The sequence below is a fragment of the Mus caroli genome, unplaced genomic scaffold (assembly GCF_978045245.1).
Source record: "Mus caroli unplaced genomic scaffold, Mus_caroli_1 scaffold_11, whole genome shotgun sequence".
Classification (NCBI taxonomy): Eukaryota; Metazoa; Chordata; class Mammalia; order Rodentia; family Muridae; genus Mus; species Mus caroli.
Genome location: NW_028227266.1, coordinates 107,510,042 through 107,532,408, shown reverse-complemented (window position 1 = coordinate 107,532,408; position 22,367 = coordinate 107,510,042). Strand labels below are relative to the sequence as shown.

Below are 22,367 nucleotides of genomic sequence, written 5' to 3'. Positions count from 1 at the left end.
GCCCTGTGGCACTGGGTGTTTGTTCTAGGTTATCATGCCTGTCAGTCAGAGCCCTCTTCTTGCTTTATCACACTTGTCCTGAAAGATCTCAATAATGCTCACAATTTCAAACAAAAGCTCACTCTTATACCTCTCATATCTGTCCTGTTAGATCCAGACAAGAATATCGAGTTGCCTATATCTGATCTGTAGGCTACAAGAAAGAGAACTGGATCTAGCATGGACTTTTTAAACCTCCAAGTCCAAACCCAGTGAGATACTTCCTCCAAAAAGGTCACACCTCCTAGTCCTTCTCAAATATCACCGCTCTCTGATGACAACGCATTCAAATATAAGAGCCTATGGGGCCCTTCTTATTCAAACCACCACATTCAGTGAACACTTACCAGAGCCTTTGGAACTAAGACTTTTCTCTGTAAGGAAGCTTTAACTGACTTTCCAGATCAGCTCATATTCCTGTCACAGGCTCTGTAAAAGAACCAAGTGCCTTCCCTTCAGAGAAGTGATGTCACAGCATAACGCTAAAGCAATCTAAGTCATTTATTTGGTTGATTGTGCTCTCCCTTCCTACCATTACCCCAAGGAATAAAATTAGGTCTATCTTTGCTTGCCCATGTAGCCTCAAAGCCTGACATACTATAGAACTTTCTGAGAGAGAGAGAGAGAGGGAGAGGGAGAGAGAATGAGAATGTGTATGTGTGTCTCCATGATTGTATGTAAGGGGACAGAAAATAAAAGCAAACTCCACGGTGTGTGTCTGAAGATCAAAGGTCAACCCTTTGGCATTGGCTCTCTTCTTTTACCTTTATCTAGGTTCTGAAGATCAAACTGAGGTCACCATGCTTGACAGCAAGCACATCAACAGCCCCCCTCTAGCCACTGTTACTACAGATCTTTTGTATATATTTGTTAGATAAGTTCACTTTAAATCATAGTATCACAAATATGCACCAAAATATTCATCTTTGGGGTAGGACATGACTCAATCTATTCAACCAAAAGTTAGCTGAGCCCACGGATAAAGAGGACTAGCTTTAAAGAGAAGCTGATTTTCCTGGGTGTGGTCATTCATGACTTTAACCCCAGGACTCAGGAGGCAGAGACTGGAGGAGCTCTGTGGGGTTGAGGCCTACAGCATTGTTCTCTCTAGTAACTGTCATCCCACTATACAGGGAGACTGTTCATAGTATTTCTGTTTATAATGTGCTTATAATACAGAAATCCTCTTTGCTGTTCTCAAAAAAAATTTAGTTCTGAAATAGGCATGAATATTTTAAACTCTGAACATGTAAACACAGCTGTCTACTATAAAAAGTAAAAACTTGTCTAATCTTATGCTACCCACAGTGGGCGAACTGGACAAAACTCTCCACACACAAAAACTAAAGATAGGAAACAAAGCCTAGGAAACTGGAGCTTTGTATAAGACTGCAATTTGTGCAGTCTGGACTCAGAGGATTAGATGTTCAAAGCCTATTTAGGCTACCAACAAAATTCAAGGTCAACCCGGGCAACTTAACCAGACACTATCTCAATAGGAAAACTAAGAGCCTTGTCAGACAGCTCAGGGGATATAGGCAGTTCCCACCATGCCTGATAACTTGAGTTTGCTCCTGGTGGGAGGGAACTGAATCTCAGGGGTTAGCCTCTAACTCCTCGGATAAGCCCTGGCATGCTTCCTCATACTCTCTTCATTTTAATTTAAAAAATTAAATAAATTATCAGAGCTGTTATCCTGTAAGCGCACTCAAATACTGTTAAAGGTTTATTTTATGTACTCTGTGAGTGCTGAGTGAACGCGACATGTACGCTGGTACATACAGATGCAAAAGAAGATCTGGAGGTGGAGTAACAGGTGGTTCCGAGCCACCAATGTGGGTGCTAGGAAACAAATCTCAGTCCTCTGGAAGAACAGCAAGAACTCTGAGCCATCTCTCCAGCCCTTATCACTTACTTGTCTGTTGTATGCGTATACATGTCTGTTGTCTGCGTATACATGTCTGTTGTATGCGTATACATGTCTGGAGGTAAAAAGAATTTGCAGGATCGAGTTCTCTCCTTGCACCATATGGGTTCTTGGGACTGAACTCAGGAGTCAGGTCTTCCGATTTGGCAGCAAGCCTCACTAACCAAGCCATCTCTCTAGTCTTACCATGTGCAAATATTATGCCAGCCTTTTTCTATTTTGTTTTTTGAGACATTCTCTATGTAGCCCCGGCTGTCCTAGAACTCACTATATAGACCAGGCTGTTTAGTACTCAGAGATCTGGCTGCCTCTGTTTCCGTAACCCTGGAATTAAAGGTGCATGTACCATCACACCTAGCCTGCCAAACATTTTAAAAGCATCATCACACAGACTCCTCACAACTCTTTCACCATACTATGAAGCAGAGGAGACTGAAATTCAGACAACTGCCCTTAAAGACAGGATTTATCTGCCGTGATCATCTCAACCTGACAACTGAGTTGTTCATATGAATATGTGTGTGCTGTGTGTTTTTGCAGGATATTTGATCACACTGTAAAACCTTTAATCCCAAACAATGAAGGTAAAGTTAGTTTATAGAAGGAAGCATCCATATTTGAAAGTAATGTCTAATTGAGTGGTAAACAAAGTGATGAATCAGAGAAAGACTTGACAGAATAGGATATGTCCAACTCTCATGAGAAGAGAGAGGAAAGGGAAGTTACTTGAGGGGCAGTGCAGAAAGAAGGGAAAAACACAGTTTTACCAGGAGAGTTTTAAAGGTTGCAAAGGGAGGACAAGCTGAACAGGTGAACACAGAACAAGCCAGAGAATGAGAAGGAGCCAGAAGATTAGAACAGATTGCTAGCATTAGTTTGAGGCCAAGCAGAGCAATTCAATCAAAGGCCTAGAAAGAAGCCAGTTTGAAATCAGTCAGCTTGGAGAGGAGTTTTGAGCCAGAAGAGCTGAGCTGAATCAGCTAGCCAGAGCACAGAAAGAACTAAAACAGATGAACTTACTCAAGCAGCAAGTATCAGAGGCTGAAAACACACTTGGTCTAGATTAGACTGTACAGAGGCTAGAAGCTTCCAGGATTAGGCCTAGGCTAGCAGATGGAGGCAATAAGCCCCTGAGACAATAATTACATCAGGCGAATAAAAGATGCTTTTACTGGGTTTTGTTTGTTTTTGTTTTTAAGACAGGTTTCTCTATGTAGCTCTGGCTATTCTAGAACTCTCTGTGTAGACAAGACTGGCCTAAAACTCACAGAGATCCACCTGCCTTTGCCCCATAAGCCACCATGCCTGTCTTCATTTCATTCATATATACACACATATTCATAAACATTTACATATACATTAAAGCTTGCTTATTTATTTATTTATTTATTTATTTATTTTATATATGTGAATACACTGCAGCTGTCTTCAGATACACCAGAAGAGGGCGTTGGATCCCATTACAGATGGTTGTGAGCCACCACGTGGTTGCTGGGAATTGAACTCAGGACCTCTGGAAGAGCAGTCAGTGCTCTTAGCTGCTGAGCCATCTCTCCTGCCCTACATTTTATATTTTTAAATAAAAATAAATTCTACCATGCTATTATTCTAATTATAGATCCAAAGCAAATTTAAATGTCCCCAACCTCTGCTGCTCTCAAAGGGTCAGAAGCTCCTATAGACTGGAAGGCTCTCATTTTCCAGCGCTGCAGACCAAGCAAAGGAAGAGTCAACCAAAGCAGCAGTGTGTCCTAGCGAGAAGTCTGCACAGCCCTCTTCTCCTTCAGACTGGAGCCCTGTGCTGCACAGGTGACCTCTCAGTCTTCCCCAGTGCTGCTGCTCACTTCTAACTTAGCTAGAGGACACCACACATGCTCCATGGTGGGAAGATTCCACACTGCCACAGTAAGATAACACTGTAGAGTGGGAACCTGACCCAAGCGCCAAGCCCGTCATGGTCCTTCCCTGAAATGTATCAAGCCGGAGAAAGAAAAGCTCGCGCTCCAGCTTGGATCGAAAACTACAAAAAGCAGTGAGGAGCAAATGGAAATCTTCCACAGGGGAGTGGAAGGTCATGAATGTTCATCACAGGAAGAAAACAGTTACAGCATCTGCAAGGGAGCAGAACACCACAAGAAGGGCCAGCAATGTGCCTAATGCAACAGTTCTAACAAGACCAGAAAAAAGAGAATGTATTAGCAATCGTGTCAAGTTCCCTTTTTCAGACACTGTCCTGAAAGAGAAAACTTTTGCCATCATATCCCTTGTTTTTTTAAAAAAGAAAAAAATCCAAAGGGCCTTGAGTATCCACAAGTTCAATGGGTTCAACTCATAGAACTGAAAAATAAATTTAAAAAATAAAATCTCTTCTTTAGAAAAGATCACTGTGACACTTTACTCATATAGAAAGTATTTGCCTTCTCAAACGTGGTTATTATTATGATTATGAAATCTGAGCCCTCTGCTGGGGTTCAAATCCCAGAGCCACCTCAATTACTTACAGAGAAAGCCTCAAATGAATGTGTATTGCGGACATGGACAAGGCCTCAGAACCATGGGAAATTGGCAAAACCTTTCCACTCATGCAGGCTGGGAAGTGACAAAGCCTTCCTCTGGTCAAGTATGTAAAACTTGTAACTGCGGCTTCTTTGTCTTGGATGTTTGCAGCCTGAGGCTGCTGAGCTGCAGAGAACAGCTAACTCCTCCCCACGGTGCTGTCTGCCCAGAGTCTGACAGCACACCAACACCAGCTTGCTAGTCCCTGTCCCTCCTTTATCCCCTCACGGCCTCTAGTCAGGTCAGGGGCCAAGCTGTGCAGTTGCAGAAAGAGACCTTGAACAAGTTCTTTACCCTCTGAGTCTCAGTTTCCTCATTATAAAAGCAGGGTAATAATAGCACCTGCCTTATAGGGTTGTTGCTTGGCACAAAACGAACCTTTGAACTGGTTGATTTATTTAAAGGAAAAAAAGCAATTCACTGTCAAGTAAGAAGGAAATAGGAGGGAGAAGGCCACTTTCAGGCAGAGAGAAGACAAATACAGAAGAAGAACATAAAAAGATAAGGCCCACTCATGACTCGTGTCCTCTCAGACTCACATTCCCACTGCTGGCTGGATGTCAGCTGGATCCTAGCCCTGAGAGCTGGCCCTGCATTCAACAAGTCCAGGATAGAACTCATCAGCGCTACAACTCCTGTCTCTTCTGGGTCGCCACATCTGGGGCAGTGCTAGCAAAGTCTCCTACCACTCCTCACAGCAGGTCAGGGTAAGGGCAGAACACTTTTCAGTATCTAAATACAGAACTTGACTGGTCAAGGCAGAAGTAAGATGTAGCATGATGGGCTAGAAACTGAGTCAGAAGTGGAAAAACAAACAAACAAACAAAAAACCCCAAATCTAGAAACAAAACCTAGCAGGCTCCAAATAATCACTTTTTGTCGTACGGTAAAGACCAACTCTTCATGGCGAATCCCCTTTATTAGCCACTTCCACTCCCTCTGGCTATTGGTATTTTGATGATCCCAATCCTGTTTTGTTCGATTTAATTTTTATCCATTTTATGTGTACAGGTGCTGTGTCTGGGTGTGTATCTGTGTACTATGAATGTGCCTGGAATTCCAGAACCTAAAATAGTGGAGGCAAGAGGATCAGGAAGGAGTTCAAGGCCAGCCTGGGCTATCTGAAAGAGAATTGAAAGGAAAGGAAAGGAAAGGAAAGGAAAGGAAAGGAAAGGAAGGGGAGGGGAGGGGAGGGGAGGGGAGGGGAGGGGAGGGGAGGGGAGGGGAGGGGAGGGGAGGGGAGGGGAGGGGAGGGGAGAAAGAAAACTAAGCTGGGAATTGTAGCACAGTCCTATCTATGATCACAGTGCTTAAAAGGCAAGACAAGCAAATCCCTTATAAGTTCAAAGCCAGCCTGCTTCCATAACAAGTTCCAGGCTAAGCCTGCCAGGGCCTGTCTTAGAAATAAAAAATAGGGGCTGGAGAGATATGGTTCAGTGGTTAAGAGCATTGACTGCTCTTCCAGAGGTCATGAGTTCAATTCCACAGATAGTGGCTCACAACCATCTGTAATAGAATCTGATGCCCTCTTCTGGTGTGTCTGAAAACAGCTACAGTGAACTAATATAAACATAATAAATAAATCTTAGAAAAACAAACCACAGTTGGGAGTGTAGCTGAGAGGACGGTGCGTGCTTAGCGTGTGCCAGACTTGGAATTCAACTCCCAACATAAAAGCAAAGCAAACAAGAAGGAAGGCCTGAGGCTCGGTGGCTGTGGAGCCAGGGCAGAGCCAGCCGAGGCTTTCTTCTATTTAGCAATATTCAGCAAACTAGTACAAATCAGTTATCAAGGAATAAACATATATGGACCTATTAAGTGTTTATTTTCTAAGGCAGACTTGGTGGCCTAAATTGTAGAGTAAAACTGTCTTTAAAAACATTTTTAAGCACATACATTGACTGGCTCGACCTTCTTGCCCACACTCTAACCTCATTAGAAAAATTAAACCATTTTCATTTTCTTAAGAATAAATTTTCATCAAAAAACAAAAAAGAATAAATTTCCATGTAGCTGAAGAGAGAGCTCAGCAGTCAGAAAGCACTGTTGCTCTTACTGAAGGCCTCATGTTCAAAACACCCTCACAATCTTCTGTAAATTCAATTTCAGGGAATCTCATGCCTTCTCCTAGCCTCCATATGCATAAAAACATGTGGTACACATACATACATGTAGGCAAAACATATGTATACATAAAATAAAAATAAATTCCCCTGCCTCTGCCTCCCCAGTGCTGGGATTAAAGGTGTGCGCCACCACTGCTCAGCTTGTAAAAATAAATCTTAAGAAAATAAAATTTTATGCCAGGTGTGGTAGCACATACCTTTCATTCTAGCACTCTGGAGGAAGAGGCTGGTGGATCTCGTTTGAGGACAGCCTGGTCTACAGAGTAAGTTCTATACCAGCCAGAGCTACACAGTGATATGCCATCTCGAGAATTAAAATAAGTGAAAATAAAATTTCACATAGTTTGTAATTAAAGCTTGAGACACATCATATACTAGTAATTCAGAGGAAATGACACATTAAGCTAATTAGTAAATCTGAATCATTCAATTAGATGCAGGTCCCTAGGCATACATGTATTCATGATGTGTCACTCAGTACTCGTTAACTTTAGAATGGTATAAATATGTAGAATGACTTCATTTAAATTGCTCAATCATAGCTTAAAAAAAAACTCTCATAACTTGTATCACACACTGGCACTCTCTAGTTCCAGTGGGTGGAAGTATAACCTGAGAACTTGTTAAATGCATACTGTATAAAGGCTGTTCTTCATACAAGGCTGTTTAGAGAAGAGCTCTGTAGTATATTGCCTGGCATTTATAAAAACCAAAATGACTATATATCATCTTTTTGCTTCTTAAGGGGAAAGATAAATTGTTAAGACCACCACAACAAAAGTTTCATGTCGAGCCGGGCGTGGTGGCGCACACCTTTAATCCCAGCACTCGGGAGGCAGAGGCAGGCGGATTTCTGAGTTCGAGGCCAGCCTGGTCTACAAAGTGAGTTCCAGGACAGCCAGGGCTACACAGAGAAACCCTGTCTCGAAAAACCAAAAAAAAAAAAAAAAGTTTCATGTCAGTAGTTTTTTTTGTTTGGTTGGTTGGTTTTTGGTTTTTCGAGACAGGGTTTCTCTGTATAGCCCTGGCTGTCCTGGAACTCACTTTGTAGACCAGGCTGGCCTCAAACTCAGAAATCCACCTGCCTCTGCCTCCCGAGTGCTGGGATTAAAGGCGTGCGCCACCACGCCGGGCTACAGTAGTTCTTAACTTTCTCTGCCCATGGCAAGCTGTTATCTAGGAACCTGTAAAACACACTGATACTTGAGTTTATCTTTTTTCCAGGTTCCCTTTAAACCATTAATTAATTGCTTAGTTGTTATTTTAGATTTTTGAAGCAGGTCTTTCTATGTAGCCCTGGCTGTCCTGGAACTCCCTATGTAGACCAGGCTAACTTCAAACTCATGGAGATCCACCTGCTGATATTAAAAGGGTGTACGATCATGTCTGACTTTTTTCTTTTTTAAGCTGCAAAAACTGAAAACCACTGTTACCAATTAGAAAGGGAAGGAGTGAGTGAAAGCTATATGGTATAGCCAGTCTTCTGTGAATATATCTTCTTCTATAGACTTGACTTCAGACCCACTTAAACGTATTACACAAGTTTAACATTAAATAGAAGGATAATCACTGGCCTTTTGATATAGAGTATCTATGATCCCAACACATAAGAGGTAGAGGTAGGAGGAGCTTGAAACTTGACTAATCTCCATAGCCAGTTCAAGACTAGCCAGGGCTACATAACTTTAAAACTAATCTCAAAAACAAAACAAAACAAAACAAAACAAAACACTAAAAAAGGAGCTGCGTGGTGGTACACACATCTTTATTCCCAGCACTCCAGAGGCAGAGGCAGGAGGATCTTTGTAAATTCCAGGTCAGCCTGGTTTACAGAGCTAGTTCCAGGACAGCCAGGGCTACACAGAGAAACCCTGTCTCAAACAAAACAAAGCAAACAAACAAAACCCAGAAAACAAGGTGGACCTGGGGAAATCACTCAGTTAAACACTGCCCGTCGAGCCTCTATGCTTTATCCCCACCACCCACACGCACAGTCAGGTATGGTTGTCCATGCTTGAGGTTCCCCAGTTAGCCAAGTCAGGGAGCCCCAGGGCCCAGTAAGAAACTATCTCAAAAAACAAGGTGAGGAGCTCCTAAGGAGTGCCACCAAGGGTGATTTCCAGTCTCCAAATGCACACACATAAGCAAATGAGCACGAATATACAACATGTGCATATACACATACTCTGACACATCTACATAAAAGATGCTAACAAATCTGTGAGTGGTGGTGCACACATTTAATCCTAGCCCTTGGGAAGAAGAGGAAGGTGGATGGAGTTCTGTGACTTAGCACCCTTAGGGAGGCTCTCGCACAACCAATGTACTGTAACTTCAGTCCCAGGGAATCTAGAAGCTGTGGCACTACACAGACATGTACATACATGTACAGAGACACACCTGCAAGTAAAACATACACATAAAACAATATTTTAAAGGAACTCTTAACCAGTTATCCTAGTGAAGTATATCTGAAGAACTTAAGAAAAACAAATATATATTTGGTAGCGAGGTCTCACTATATAGCCCTGGCTGGCCTGGAACTCTGCTGGCCTAAGGGGGAAAAAAAAGGGTTTTTGTTTTGTTTTGCTTTGTTTTGTTTTGTTTTGAGACTGAGTCTACTATGTAATGCTGGCTTTCCTGGAACTCACTATGTAGACCAGTCTGGCCTCCAATTCAGATCAATCTGCCTCTGCCTCTTGAGTGCTGAGGAAAAAAAAACAATTAAAGAAAAATTAAACTCTAATCACACTGTTAAAATTATGATTCTGAGATTGTTATCATGCGATTTAAAAATAAGAGTCACTGTCCCTCCCCCACCCCCTCCCGTGCTCCCTCCCCACCCTCCTTAACAAGTCTCTTACTGATTCTTTCCCATGCAAGCACACTTAGAGAAATGAGGATGTAACCAGGGCTTTGTGTGGCTAAAAGATTTAAAAAGCAAGTGCTTCTCGGTGAAAAGGAATGCCAAGCACAGAATCCATACGTTTAGGAGAACAAGCTAATCCCCAGTCTATAAAGCACTATATTCTTAATGGTCATCCTTGGTTTCTCAGCAAATTCGTAACTGGGACTTTTTTTTTTTTGGAAGTACACAAGACCATCTCAAAACAAAAACACAAAGCCCTAGGCCCAAGATGGTGGTGGTATCTGCATCCCAGGTTTCTGACACGCTCACAGTGGAGTCGGAGTTGCCCGAGATGATGTCTACAGCCTGGGCGGGGGTCTGAGCTTGGCTGTTCAAAGTCCTCACCTATTTCACAGTGCCCATTTCACTCCTAGTTGGAGTGGAAGTGAGGGTGTCAACGTTTTCCTGAAACCTCACCATGATGGACAGTTTGAAGACACAAGTTCATCACCAACACCCATCTCCACAACAGGACCAAACCCTTTCCATGGACAAATAGTAATCATTCCCTCTTCCTTAACCTTGGGGGCCAGGACTATCACCTAGGCAACAGGGCCACAGTCCTGGTTTGGACCATTTACTCCGCCTGCATGTGGGCCAGAAAAATGTGTGGAACATTAAACTCATGGGTTTTTTGTTTGCTTTGTTTGTTCTTATCCTGTTTTGTATCATATGAAGACTATCTCATGCTATCTTCCATTCTTTAACTGTGGGAGGAAATAGCTTAAATAAGAAAATTAAAGTTTAAAAAAAAAACCAAAACAACCAACTGTACTTTCTTTTTTAATTTTAAACAAGTTTATATAAAAAGCTTTAACTGGAAGAGAAAACTAGGACTCATTTTTATAATAATTTACTCCAACTCAGGGATAAATTGCCCTACACGTACCATCTATGTACCAAAAAAAGTCACAAAATTGTCCTTGCTTTTATGATGACAAATGACAAGTGAACACAGGATGTAAGAATCTTTTGGTTGAACAAAATAATTTACTGAAATATAAAAAGAGCTGACTGAAGCACTCCATTAATGGAAAAGGGAAATATCTTCAGAGAACTGGTAATTTTTTCCCATATTTCCATTTAATGTCAAGTAGATACATTACCCATTTAAAAAGGGAAAAAAATGTAGAGAGCCAGGAAGATAGCTCAGCAGGGGTATTAAAAATAAATAAAGATAGATGCTTACGAAAAATAAAAAGTGTAGTAATGGTGGTGGTGAAGGTGCCTTAAAACATCGGCTCTCTCTAATCCTATGATCAGTCTTCCGGAAGACAAGCCCTGGACCTGAGTAATCTTTATAACATAAGCTCAAATAGGAGCCAAGGGCTCAGCAACATTGAACATATCCCTAATCATCAAGAAAATTCAGAATTTCAAAAGCTTTAAGAATTCTTCTTGAGGGGCTGGAGAGATGGCTCAGCGGTTAAGAGCACCGACTGCTCTTCCAAAGGTCCTGAGTTCAAATCCCAGATACCACATGGTGGCTCACAACCATCTGTAATGAGATCTGACGGCCTCTTCTGGTGTGTCTGAAGACAGCTACAGTGTACTTACATATAACAATAAATAAATAAATATTTAAAAAAAAGAATTCTTCTTGAGAGAAAAACTAAGAAAAAGTGTGTGCACACCTCATGAGAGAGAAAGAAAAATTGTACAAAACATCTTAAGAAAGGATAAGAAGGTCTGGAGAGATGGCACAGTGGTTAAGAGCACTAACTCTGCTCTTCCAAAGGTCCTGAGTTCAATTCCCAGAAACAACATGGTAGCTCACAACCATCTGTAATGGGATCCGATGCCCTCTTCTGGTGTGTCTGAAGACAGTGGTAATGTACATACATAAAATAAATAAAATAAATCTAAAAGAAAAAAGGGCTAAGAGTGTAGCTAAGTTGGTCGAGGGCTTGCCTAACATGAATGAGGACCAACGTTCAGATGCCCAGTACTGCACAGCCCAGGAAACAGTGGGAGCACACCCATATTCTAGGTTTTGGGAGGTGAAGGCAGGAGTTCAAGGTCCTCCTCACCTACCTGGTAAGTTTGAGGACAACATGAGATTCTCTTTGTTTAAAAAAAAAAAAAGGAGGGGGCTGGTGAGATGGCTCAGCGGGTAAGAGCACTGACTGCTCTTCTGAAGGTCCTGAGTTCAAATCCCAGCAACCACATGGTGGCTCACAACCATCCGTAACGAGATCTGACTGGCTCCGTCTTCTGGAGTGTCTGAAGACAGCTACAGTGTACTTACATATAATAAATAAATAAATTAAAAAAAAAAAGAGGCTGGGCAGAGAGCTCAGCTGTTCATATAAGGACCGGCATTCTACACCAGAATCTACATAGGAAAGCCAGGACTGGTGGTAGGCACTTGTCATTGTAGCACTGAAAAGACAGAGACAGATGGATCTTTGGAGTTTGATGGCCTCACAGACCAGCCTATGTGAGCTCTAGGCTATTAAGATTTGTCTCAGAAAAAAAGAAAAGAAGAAAGAAAGAAAGAAAGACAGACAGACCAACTCCTGAAGAGTGATAAGAGGTTGACCTCTGTTATCTGTGTGTAAGACTGTCTGTCTGTCTGTCTGCCTGGGGGCTCAGCTAAGGAGATTGAGGCAGGAAGATCCATTTAAATCCAGGAGATCTGATCATTTCAACCAGCCTGGGCAACATAATGATACCTCAGAGATCTTTACAAAGATAGCTAAGACCAAGCCACAGAGATACTCAGTGGTAAAGAGCATACGCTGTTTTTATAAAGAACCCAAGTTCAGTTCCTAGCACCCAACCACATCAGGGGACTCAAAAACCTCTGCAACTCCAGCTCCAGGGAGACCCACAGCCTCTGGCTTCTGTAGGAACCAGCACTCATGTGCATACCATTATTTAAAATAATAAAAATAGTTTTTAAGAGAATATATACAAGACTAGTAATGTTCAATCATTTTATTAAATTTATTCCCCCCCCCTTCTCTTTTGGGACAAGGTCTTGTTATGTAGCCCCAGATGGCCTGAACTTACTATGTAGACCTAATTGGCCTCAAATTTATGAAATCCTTTGCCTCTGCCTCCCAAATGCTGGGATTACAAGCGTACATCACCTCACCCAATCTATAAGCCACTTTTAAAATTTGGTGTGCACTGAAATGAACCACACTCAGAACCATCTGAGGATCAAACAAAACAACTCTGGAACATTACCAAGCAGGTAATGTTTGTTTTGCAAGCAGATACACTGAGCCTTGGACACTTGGATTGGAAACAAAAAGACAAATCACTTACTATGGTCATGGAGCCAACAAACAAGACGCCTCAATAATCTGTCCCCATAAGACTAACCCACCTTTAATCCCAGCACTCGGGAGGCAGAGGCAGGCGGATTTCTGAGTTCGAGGCCAGCCTGGTCTACAAAGTGAGTTCCAGGACAGCCAGGGCTACACAGAGAAACCCTGTCTCAAAAAAACCAAAAAAAAAAAAAGACTAACCCAAAGAGGAAAACCAGATCTGATGCCCCACACTTTGTAACTCAAGCACTCAGGAAGTAGTGAGTTCCAGGACAGGATAGACAGTGCTACACAGAGAAGAAAAAACAAAAAAATGATTTAAAAAGAAAGAAAGAGGGCTAGAAAGATGGCTCAGTGGTTAAGAGCACTGACTGCTCTTCCAGCAGTATTGAGTTCAATTCTCAGCAAGTGTACTCATATACATAAAATAAATACATCTTTAAAAAGAAGAAAAAGAGGAGCCTGGGCTGGAGTGGTGATGCACATCTTCAATCTCAGCACTGGGGAAGCTGAGGCAGAAGAATACAGAGTTCAGGCCTGAGCTCAGTTCTCAAACCCTATCTATAAGGAAAAAAAAAGGGGGGAGGGAGGGCTTGGTATTTCTGGGTATATATTCAAGAATAATAGAAACACACACCTACAAAGTCACCCTGTACCAGAGTCTAGAGCAGCACATTTCTTCTACCCACAAAGTAGAAACCTCCAAATGACCACTAACCGCTGATACAATGTAGCATAGCCAAATAAGGAACAGTTGAAAGTATAAAATCCAACCAAAAGCAGAAGGCAACCAAAGAAAAGTTAAAGAGGAAAGAACACTTCAGGCAGGAGCCAGGAGTCTGCTGCAAACAACCTTGCAACACAGCAAAGCTGACAAAAAGAGAGCCATCGCTGCCATCCAACTCCAGAGTTTATTATTCCAAGCGGGAGTCCTGTGCTCATTAATACTCGGAAGCGAGGCTCAGTGCTAGAACAGAAAATAAAAGGGCTAGTGAGATGGCTCAGTGCTTAAAGCCACAGGCTGCTCTTCTAGGGGATGCTGTTTTATTTCCCAGCACCTACATGGTGGCTCTCAACCATCTGTATCCTCTTTTGGCCTGAGAGCTGCCTAATATAGTATGTATATACATGAGGCAGATAGACAAACACATAAAGAAAAATAAACCTGCCGGTGTTGGGCATAGATTGCCCTTTTTTTTTTTTTTTGGTTTTTTGGTTTTTTTCGAGACAGGGTTTCTCTGTGTAGCCCTGGCTGTCCTGGCACTCACTTTGTAGACCAGGCTGGCCTCGAACTCAGAACTCCACCTGCCTCTGAGATTGCCCATTTTTAATCCCAGCACTACTCAGGAGGCAGAGGCAGGCAGATCTCATGAGGTCAAAGCCAATTTGGTCTACATCATCCAAGGCTACACAGTGAGACTTTGTCTCAAAAAAAGGGGGGGGGGGATTAATTAAAATTAAAACAATTAAAGCAGGCTAACACTATTAAGTTAATAAAGCATAAGTGGAAGCAACCAAGGAAATAAAATTGCTCTTTGACAGTCTTACTTAAATCATATGAGTAGAATGTTACTTGTATACTTCCCTGCAATCAACACAGGAATCGAGGTATTGATTATGCTTGCCAATTTGTTTCAATTGTTTTAACCTTATCGAAACTTGGAGGAGGAGGAGGAGGAGGAACGCATAATTAACCGGACACGAATAAAATGGCATAACTGAAATTTCCTTTACATACTTGAGCAAAGGGAGAGAGGAAATATATATATATATATATATATATATATATATATATATGTGTGTGTGTGTGTAAAACAATAGTGAAAATATTTATAACTGTTGAATGTGAGCGGCAGTATTGGGCGAGGAGGTTCAGCTATTGAATGTGAGTGACAGCATTCAGGGAGGGGTTCAGCTCCTCTTTCCTCTTACGTGTATGCTTATAAGGTTTTCATTGAGGCAGAGGTAGCTAGATCGCCCCAAGTTCGAGGTCAGCTTGAACTACCTACTGAGTTCCTGATTAATCAAGGCGATCGACCTCATCTCCAACAAACAGTTTTCAGCAATAACTCTTCCAAAACGGAATTCTTTGCAAATGAAATGATCATCCTGTTTATTCGGGACGATTCGGATGCTGGTGCGCTTGCCTTCGGAAAGCAAGCAGGCTATGGGGTCTAAGGCAGAGAGGCAAAGCAGCTTCTGGCGGGACCGACTCAAGCTCCGCGCCACCACGCGGACCAAAGAACGCGCACGCTTCATTCAAGGCAGAATCTGACAAATCACTCTCCGTGAACGCTTAGGCTCAGAGAACCGCGGAGCTCAATTTGGAATGCTCACACGCCGGGGAACCCAAGCAGCTGGGCTGGAGAGCTCTCGGGTCTCGGCCCAGGGTAAGGCCGGGAGCCGAGCCCAGGGCACCCCTGGTCGGCCCTCGGGTCCCTCCCTGAACCCTTCACTCGGTGCCCACATCGCACCTCGGCCTTGCCCCGCCCGCCTACCTTCCAGATCGGCATCTTCCGAGTCCGAGTCACTCTCCCCGTCCTCCTCGACGACGGGGACAGCGCTGGACTCCTGCGTGTGAAAGGTCGTCGGGGAGACGATGAACGTGTCTGATTCCTGGCGGCGGGCCTCGCGCAGGCGTGTGAAGTACTCCACCGCGAAGTCGACCAGGTCGGGCGGCTGTTGCCGAAGCACCTCCACGGTGTAGCCCTGCAGCAGCTCCGTGAGCCCCGCGGGGATCTGGATGTGGCTCATGCCTGCGACGTCCGAGGGGCCCGGCGGGTCGGGGCCGCCGGCGGCTGCAACCTGCGCGCTCCCTCACGCCGGCCTGTCACTCCGTGCCCGCGGTCTCCCGCGCGGCCCGTCTCGGCCTTCCTCGCGTCGCGCGTTATTCTGGCCGGGTCTGAGTTTATTGTGCGGGCCGCGCGACCCTTCCGCTAGCAAGCCAGCCTGGCGCCGCTGCTGTTGTCACCCGGCCGCAGCCGCCGCCGCCGCCGCCGCCGCGCCGCCGCGGGGACCGCCGGGCAGGCGAGCTGGACGGGCGCGGCAGGCGCCCGGGTTGTGACGCACGCGGCCGCGGGCGTGCGCGTCCCCGGCCAGGAGCTGGCCCAAAGTGCGCGTGCGCCGCTGAGCCTCCCGCTCTTGGAGCAGCCCATGGTCAAGGTGCGGGAGGCCCCGGAGATGAGGGAAGAGTGGCCTGGCTGCGAGGCAGGCTGGTTAGTGTGTCTTGCCTGGTCACAAAGACCTTTCACTCATGCTTTCGGAGCATGCTGCGAGTCTCTTAAAGGAGTGCCAGGGACACTGAAGTGACACAGGACCACCTCACCTTGACCCCTGCTCTAGTGGAGGACCAGAGGGCTCACTCTAGGGAACGACATTAATGCTAAGCCTAAAGTACTGAGCAGGTTTGCCCAGAGAACGATCTGGAGGAAAGTCCTGAACAGCAGGAACAAAGACCTAGTCAAGTCAGAACCACCTTGACTGACAGGTAGAACGATGCGTGCCTGACTGCCTGAGGTCCTAAGGAGTCTAATATGACGTCGTGAGATGTCAAAGGGGGAAGGCATTGTAGGAAGTAAAAGTTTCAGTGAGATAGTCACTTGTGAGCCTCAAACAGAGAAATAACCCTGAAAGAGCTTGCTCAGCCAATTGTGGGCAGTGAGAAAGCAGAATAATGCCTGGAGCTGGACAGACCTCGGGGCTTGTTTCTCCTTTTGGACACTTCCATCTTGGTCTTCAGGTCTAGACTTAGAGTTCTCCTTCCTCCCCACTCTCAACCCTGGGCCACACTATTTGGTAAAGTTGAGCAGACCACAGACTGTGTTGTCTTTTGCCTTTGGGAAGAGAGCAGAGGTGAATTAGAGAGGCACCTGCTGTTACTCAACTTGTTTCCTCATGTCACCAAACTTGAACAAAAGAAGTTACAGACCTTTCTGGAATATCCAGCCTAGGTGCTGGCCAAAGAGCCAGCGAGAATACTGTCCTCCCTCTCCCTGCCGGAACCAGCCAGCAACTCGTGAGCTTGGGAACCTGAAGAGTATTGGGATTGTTAAGCACCACCTGGTAATTAACCAGTATTAATTAAGATCTCCATTAGCACCGCCCATACAGGCCTGGCACAAACCCAAAACCTCAGGCTGCTGGGAACTGAGCTGTGTATGGTGACAGGGGAATACCTTACTGAGGTACTCAATGTAGAGGCCAGTCCAGGCTGTAGGCTAGGTAGACCTGAGACTACAGACAGCTATGTGTCACTGAATGTATGTTGAGTGGTGGCGAAGCAGTATCCAGCATGCTGGCTGGGGGCACAGACAGCATACTTGTGAAGACTGAATGAATGAATGAAGAAGGAACAAATGATACATTTCGGCAACTGCAACAAAAGAAGCAGAAACTGCTCTCCTGACTTCAGTCTCATAATATGTATCATTTCTTTCAAAGCTGCTACATAATTCAAGTCTAGCCTGGGTTACATGAAACTATCTCAAATCAAAAACAAAAAAGCAAAGCAACACAGTGGAGATGGGTCTTCTCTTGAGCAGACTGGCTCTTTTTGGGGGGTATGGGAGGCGGGGAGAGGTTGTTGGTTTGGTTTTTCAAAACAGGATTTCTCTGTGTAGCCCTGGCTGTACTGGAACTCACTTTTTAGAGCAGGTTGACCTTGAACTCGGAGATCTGTCTCCTGAGTGCTGGGATTAGATGTGCACCACCACTGCCCAGTCTAGCCAACTCTTAAAAGTTTTCCAGGATTCAAATTACAACCCAAAAAACCTAAATGTGACCCCCACTGCATCATATTACCAAGGGAATTGCCTCTCTGCAAGCAACCCTACAGCCAAGCTTGTGGAAAAGTAAATTCACAACTCCAAGTCCCAGTCTTCCCACATTATCACGTCTTACATGTTTTAAATGGGGCACAGGCAAATGAAGAGTTAGGACTCTGACCTCAATTACAAAATAGAGGAGAGAAAGGTTGTTGACAGAGTTGGGTGTGGACAGGGTCTCCAGGTACACTGAAACCCTACTGGCCTCTGCCAGAAACAGTCTGGTTTTCCTGACCTGTTAAACAGATTCAGCACAGCCTAACCATCCATCTGTCCAACAGACAGCATTCAGAGAGCACCCAAGCCTAGTATAGCAACACATTTGTAGATCCAATTACTTAGGAGAATGAGGCAGAAAAAAAAAATCACTCTTGCACACAGGAATTTGAGACAAACCTAGGCAACACAGAGGAATCTCTATCTTAAATTAAAAAAAAAAAAAAAAAAAAAAGAGCAGGTGGAGCTGGAGAGGTAAGAACAGTTGTTCTCATAGAAGATCTGGATTGGAATCCCAGAACCCACATACTGTCACAAACTATACATAACCCCAGTTCCAGGGGAACCACAGATGATACAGACCTCCACAGATACAGTGAAGATACATTCATCCATATAAATAAATAAATCTAAAAGCAATTGTTTTAAAGAGGGTGACTCAGCAATAGAGGTTGTACTTAGCACCAAGCCTAAATGGGTTTAACACTGAAAGCCACAACAAAATCCTCAAAGGGCTGACATGAACAGAAATTAGACACCCTACAGCTAGCTGCTCCTTACCTTCCTCCATACAGCAGACTCACAGTGAAGTTAGATAGCTTGTAGTTCCAATCTGACTACCTCCCTCACTTCTAGGTTTCCAAAGGGAGGGTCTCTCTCTTCCCTATCCTTCAATAATTACAGGAGCAAAGGCTGTCATGAATGCCCATTTATGCTAACTAAAAGGCCTTGTAACAAAAGAGAGCATCAGGGATCTAAGCCCTGCATCTTCAACCTTTGTCCTGAATGCCATCTTGCCTGCATCCAAGCCTGTCCAGCTACACGACTAGTTGTTACCATGGCAACCAAACCCACCACTGACAAACAGCTGCTAAGAGCAAGTGACAATGGTGGGTGGAAAGGCCTAAAGCGGAGACCTTCAGAAGCAAAAGCCATCCAGCAGATGAGGCCCCTTGTCCCATGTTGTCTTCCTCACAACCCTCAGGTAATGAACATCATTAGACCACCATACCACCAGCCACAGATACAGATATGAATACAATGAGGCTAGTTCTCACAGACTTTTACAATTGCCATGCACAGTTTGCAGAGGAGGGACACAGGCAGTTTAGCACCAACAGCAGGGAGGGTTTTGATGAAAGCAATTTAGGCAGGGTACCAACTGCTGTTTCCAGTAAAATAGTGAATTTCTTAGACTCTTTTTTTGGTTTGGTTTGGTTTGGTTTGGTTTGGTTTGGTTTGGTTTGGTTTGGTTTGGTTTTTCAAGACAGGGTTTCTCTGTATAGCCCTGGCTGTCCTGGAACTCACTTTGTAGACCAGGCTGGCCTGGAACTCAGAAATCCACCTACCTCTGCCTCCCGAGTGCTGGGATTAAAGGCATGAGCCACCACGCCCGGCTTTCCTTTACTTAAAACCATTCCCCTTCCCAAGGGAGAGAGAAGCTAATACTTCTTGAAGCCTTGCCCTTGGCCCAGGTCCCAGCTTACTTACCTCATAGCTTTTATCTAAGAGAACTCAGCAGAAACAACCCACTTACCTGACCAGGAGGCCGTGTGACAACCTTAAACTCTTGATTCTCCTGTGCCCACCTCTGGAGAGTTAGGTCTACAGGCATGTGTTGCTATGTTCAGTTTATTCCGTGATGAGAATTGAACCAAGGGCCTTGGCCATGCTTGGCACCACGCTGACTGTGATACATCCCACAGCCCAGCTCCTTAAGCTCCTCCAGTCCCCACCTGTTCACTGGAACCTGCTGGTTACCTGAGCACCTCTATGGCAGTCCCTCACTGACAGTCTTCGAAGTTCACATATTACCTATGTTTTCTTTTACCTTAGAAGCATTCAGGAGCCTCTGGTTAGCAGGAGAGATGAGGAACTATTCTCTGTCTTCACCCATCTGTCCCTTGGCCTACATGATGCCTCCCCTATGAGATGCAGTCTTTGATCTAGGTGGTCTATTTTAACAAACATCCCTGTTCCAGGGAGCAGTTAATTCCCAGGCCACCTGTTTCTATACCTGCGAGTCAACCCCCTCTTTCCTGGGACATTGTGTCCCAAGAAAGTGTCAGCGTGTACAGCAGACCTGTTGTCTGCTTTTGAGACACCTTAGGGCAAGGAAAGAAACCGGGAAGCTCAAGAAACAACACTGCAGGACCAGAACCTTTGTGTGGTTATCACAGCAGAGAAAGCAGAAAAGTGAGCCCTCGGGGAGCAGCCGGCCCTCAGGCTTTTTCAGTGCTAATCAGGACTTTACTTGACACTCTTGGCCTGACTCACAGGCCAGCTACTTGGGCCTTGACCCAGAAAATACAGGCAAGTCTCTCACAGCCTAGGTCAAGTCAGCCTCAAGATAACATCAAAAGCGTTTCTTCAGGCCATTTAGACACACCTGGACACAGGTCCCTCTGTTACCAGCTTGGTCTTTAGAGATCTCTTTATCATAGCTGGGCTTTCTACATCTGAAAGTGAAAGTAAAAAAAAAAAAAATCAATGTAGTTAAATATTGAGTTCAATGAGGATAGAATTGGGAGAACTGGGGAGAGGTAGGGCTCCCTTGCAGAATAGGTAGTCTTAGCACTAGCATTGATGTGAATACATACCTTTCAGCAAGGACTGCCAGTCAGCTATATACAGCTCCAGACCTCTTCAGTTTTATTTTAAGATAGTACAAAGTTGCCCAGGCTGGCCTTGAATTCACTGTGTATCGCAGCTGCCCTTGAACCTTTGATCCTTCTACCTCAGCCTCCTGAACAGCTGAAATTGTAAGCCTGGACTACCTAAAACTAAAAAGAGGAAAGAAAGGCAGAAAGGCAGAAAGGAGAGAGGATGACGAAGCCAGAAAAGGTGTAGAATTCTGTTCAGTGGGACATGCCTATTATCCCAGCCCTCAGGAGGCCAAAGCATGAGGATCACAAGTCCAAGAGCCGGTTGAGCTACACGGCAAGCGTGAGGCCAGCCTGAGTTACATAATGGGGTGGACTCAACGAAAGAAACAAGTGTAGGTGCGTATGTTTGGGGACTGGGGGGATTGGATTGTGCTTCTAGCTTCAAAAGGCTATAGTGAACAAAATACAGGGTAGATACATCTCTTATATCAGAGAGAGTGCTACTGTACTTCTGAACGGCCACCGTTAAAACAACCTGCCCTGGTGCCCTCACCCTTAGTCCGGTTATATATAACTTCTTTAAAAATTCTGACCAGGTCACTATCCTTGATCAATCACTGCCTGGCTTCCATTCGACTCTGACAGAGAAGTCTTTGGGGAGGGCCCACATTCCCCACCCCCACCCCATGCTCCTGTCAGGAAGAGATATATAAGGAACAGGTGGCATTTCAAAGGACATCATAAAAGCAAGCCCTGACTGGGAGGGAGCCACTTGCCATCTGCTTGGTTCCTTTCACAAGCTGCCTCCAGGGGCCTCCCTGTTTGACTCAAAGTGCAAAGGGAAGAAATAATCCCCCCACCCCGCAGAACACCCCACTTTCAAATGTGAAGTATCTCCAAGGGGAAATGATCCTACCCCATGAGAATGGCTGGCATTTGGCTGAAATGCAAATACTCCATGAGCTTTCAGTCTAGGGCTGAGGTTTCCGGACAGACTCATTTCCTGGGGAGTATTAAGCAGTGCCTGGGCAGCTCTCAGAGAGACCTGCACTCCTGTCTGGTGTCATACTCTCCTTTTCTGAAGTCTCTCGCCTCTCTCAAGTCTGCACTTTAAAGTCCGTGCTCTCCCTTATTGTAACAACTTCATATTAACCTTCCTTTAGAGAAGGAGGGGTGGGGAGAGAGGGAGGAGAGGATGGGGAAGAGAGAGGAAGACAGGAGAGGGAAGGATGGAGGAGGGCGAGCTTCAGGGAAGCATGTGTATAGCTAACTTCTGGTCACTGAGATACCAAAGCTCCTGCAGCATGAGAGAGGTAGGCTGGCTTAAAGTTGATCTAGGGGCTGGAGAGATGGCTCAGCAGTTAAGGGCATTGAATGTTCTTCCAGAGGTCCTGAGTTCAATTCCCAGCAACCACATGGTGGCTCACAACCATCTGTAATGGGATCTGATGCCCTCTTCTGGTGTGTCTGAAGACAGCTATAGTGTACTCACATATATAAAGTTGAATTAACCTTCCCAAAGAGCCCCCGCAGGTAATAGCATTTGTTATACAAGCATGAGTATCTAAATTCAAATCTCCAGAACCGATGTAAAAACCTGGGCATGGCCGGGCATGGTGGCGCAGCCTTTAATCCCAGCACTTGGGAGGCAGAGGCAGGCGGATTTCGAGGCCAGCCTGGTCTACAGAGTGAGTTCTAGGACAGCCAGGGCTACACAGAGAAACCCTGTCTCAAAAAACCAAAAAAAAAAAAAAAAAAAAAAAAAAACCCAAAAAACAAAACAAAACAAAAAAACCCTGGGCATGCATATGTGTGCATGTGTAACCCCAGCAACATGAGGGACAGAGAGATTATTGCTGGAACATGCAGACACACCCACATGCAGACA

At 44.7% G+C, this 22,367-nt stretch overlaps 1 protein-coding gene across 1 annotated transcript in view; it reads right to left on the bottom strand.

Moving 5' to 3' along the window:
* Prkar2a (protein kinase cAMP-dependent type II regulatory subunit alpha) overlaps positions 1–15,878 on the bottom strand; it is a 51,265-nt gene extending 35,387 nt beyond the window's left edge. The window contains exon 1 of the mRNA XM_021171883.3: positions 15,333–15,878. Within this exon, the coding sequence (XP_021027542.1) occupies positions 15,333–15,588 (256 nt within the window). The 5' untranslated portion in view covers positions 15,589–15,878. The remainder of the gene's footprint in view (positions 1–15,332) is intronic.
* Between the last annotated feature and the right edge of the window lie 6,489 nt (positions 15,879–22,367).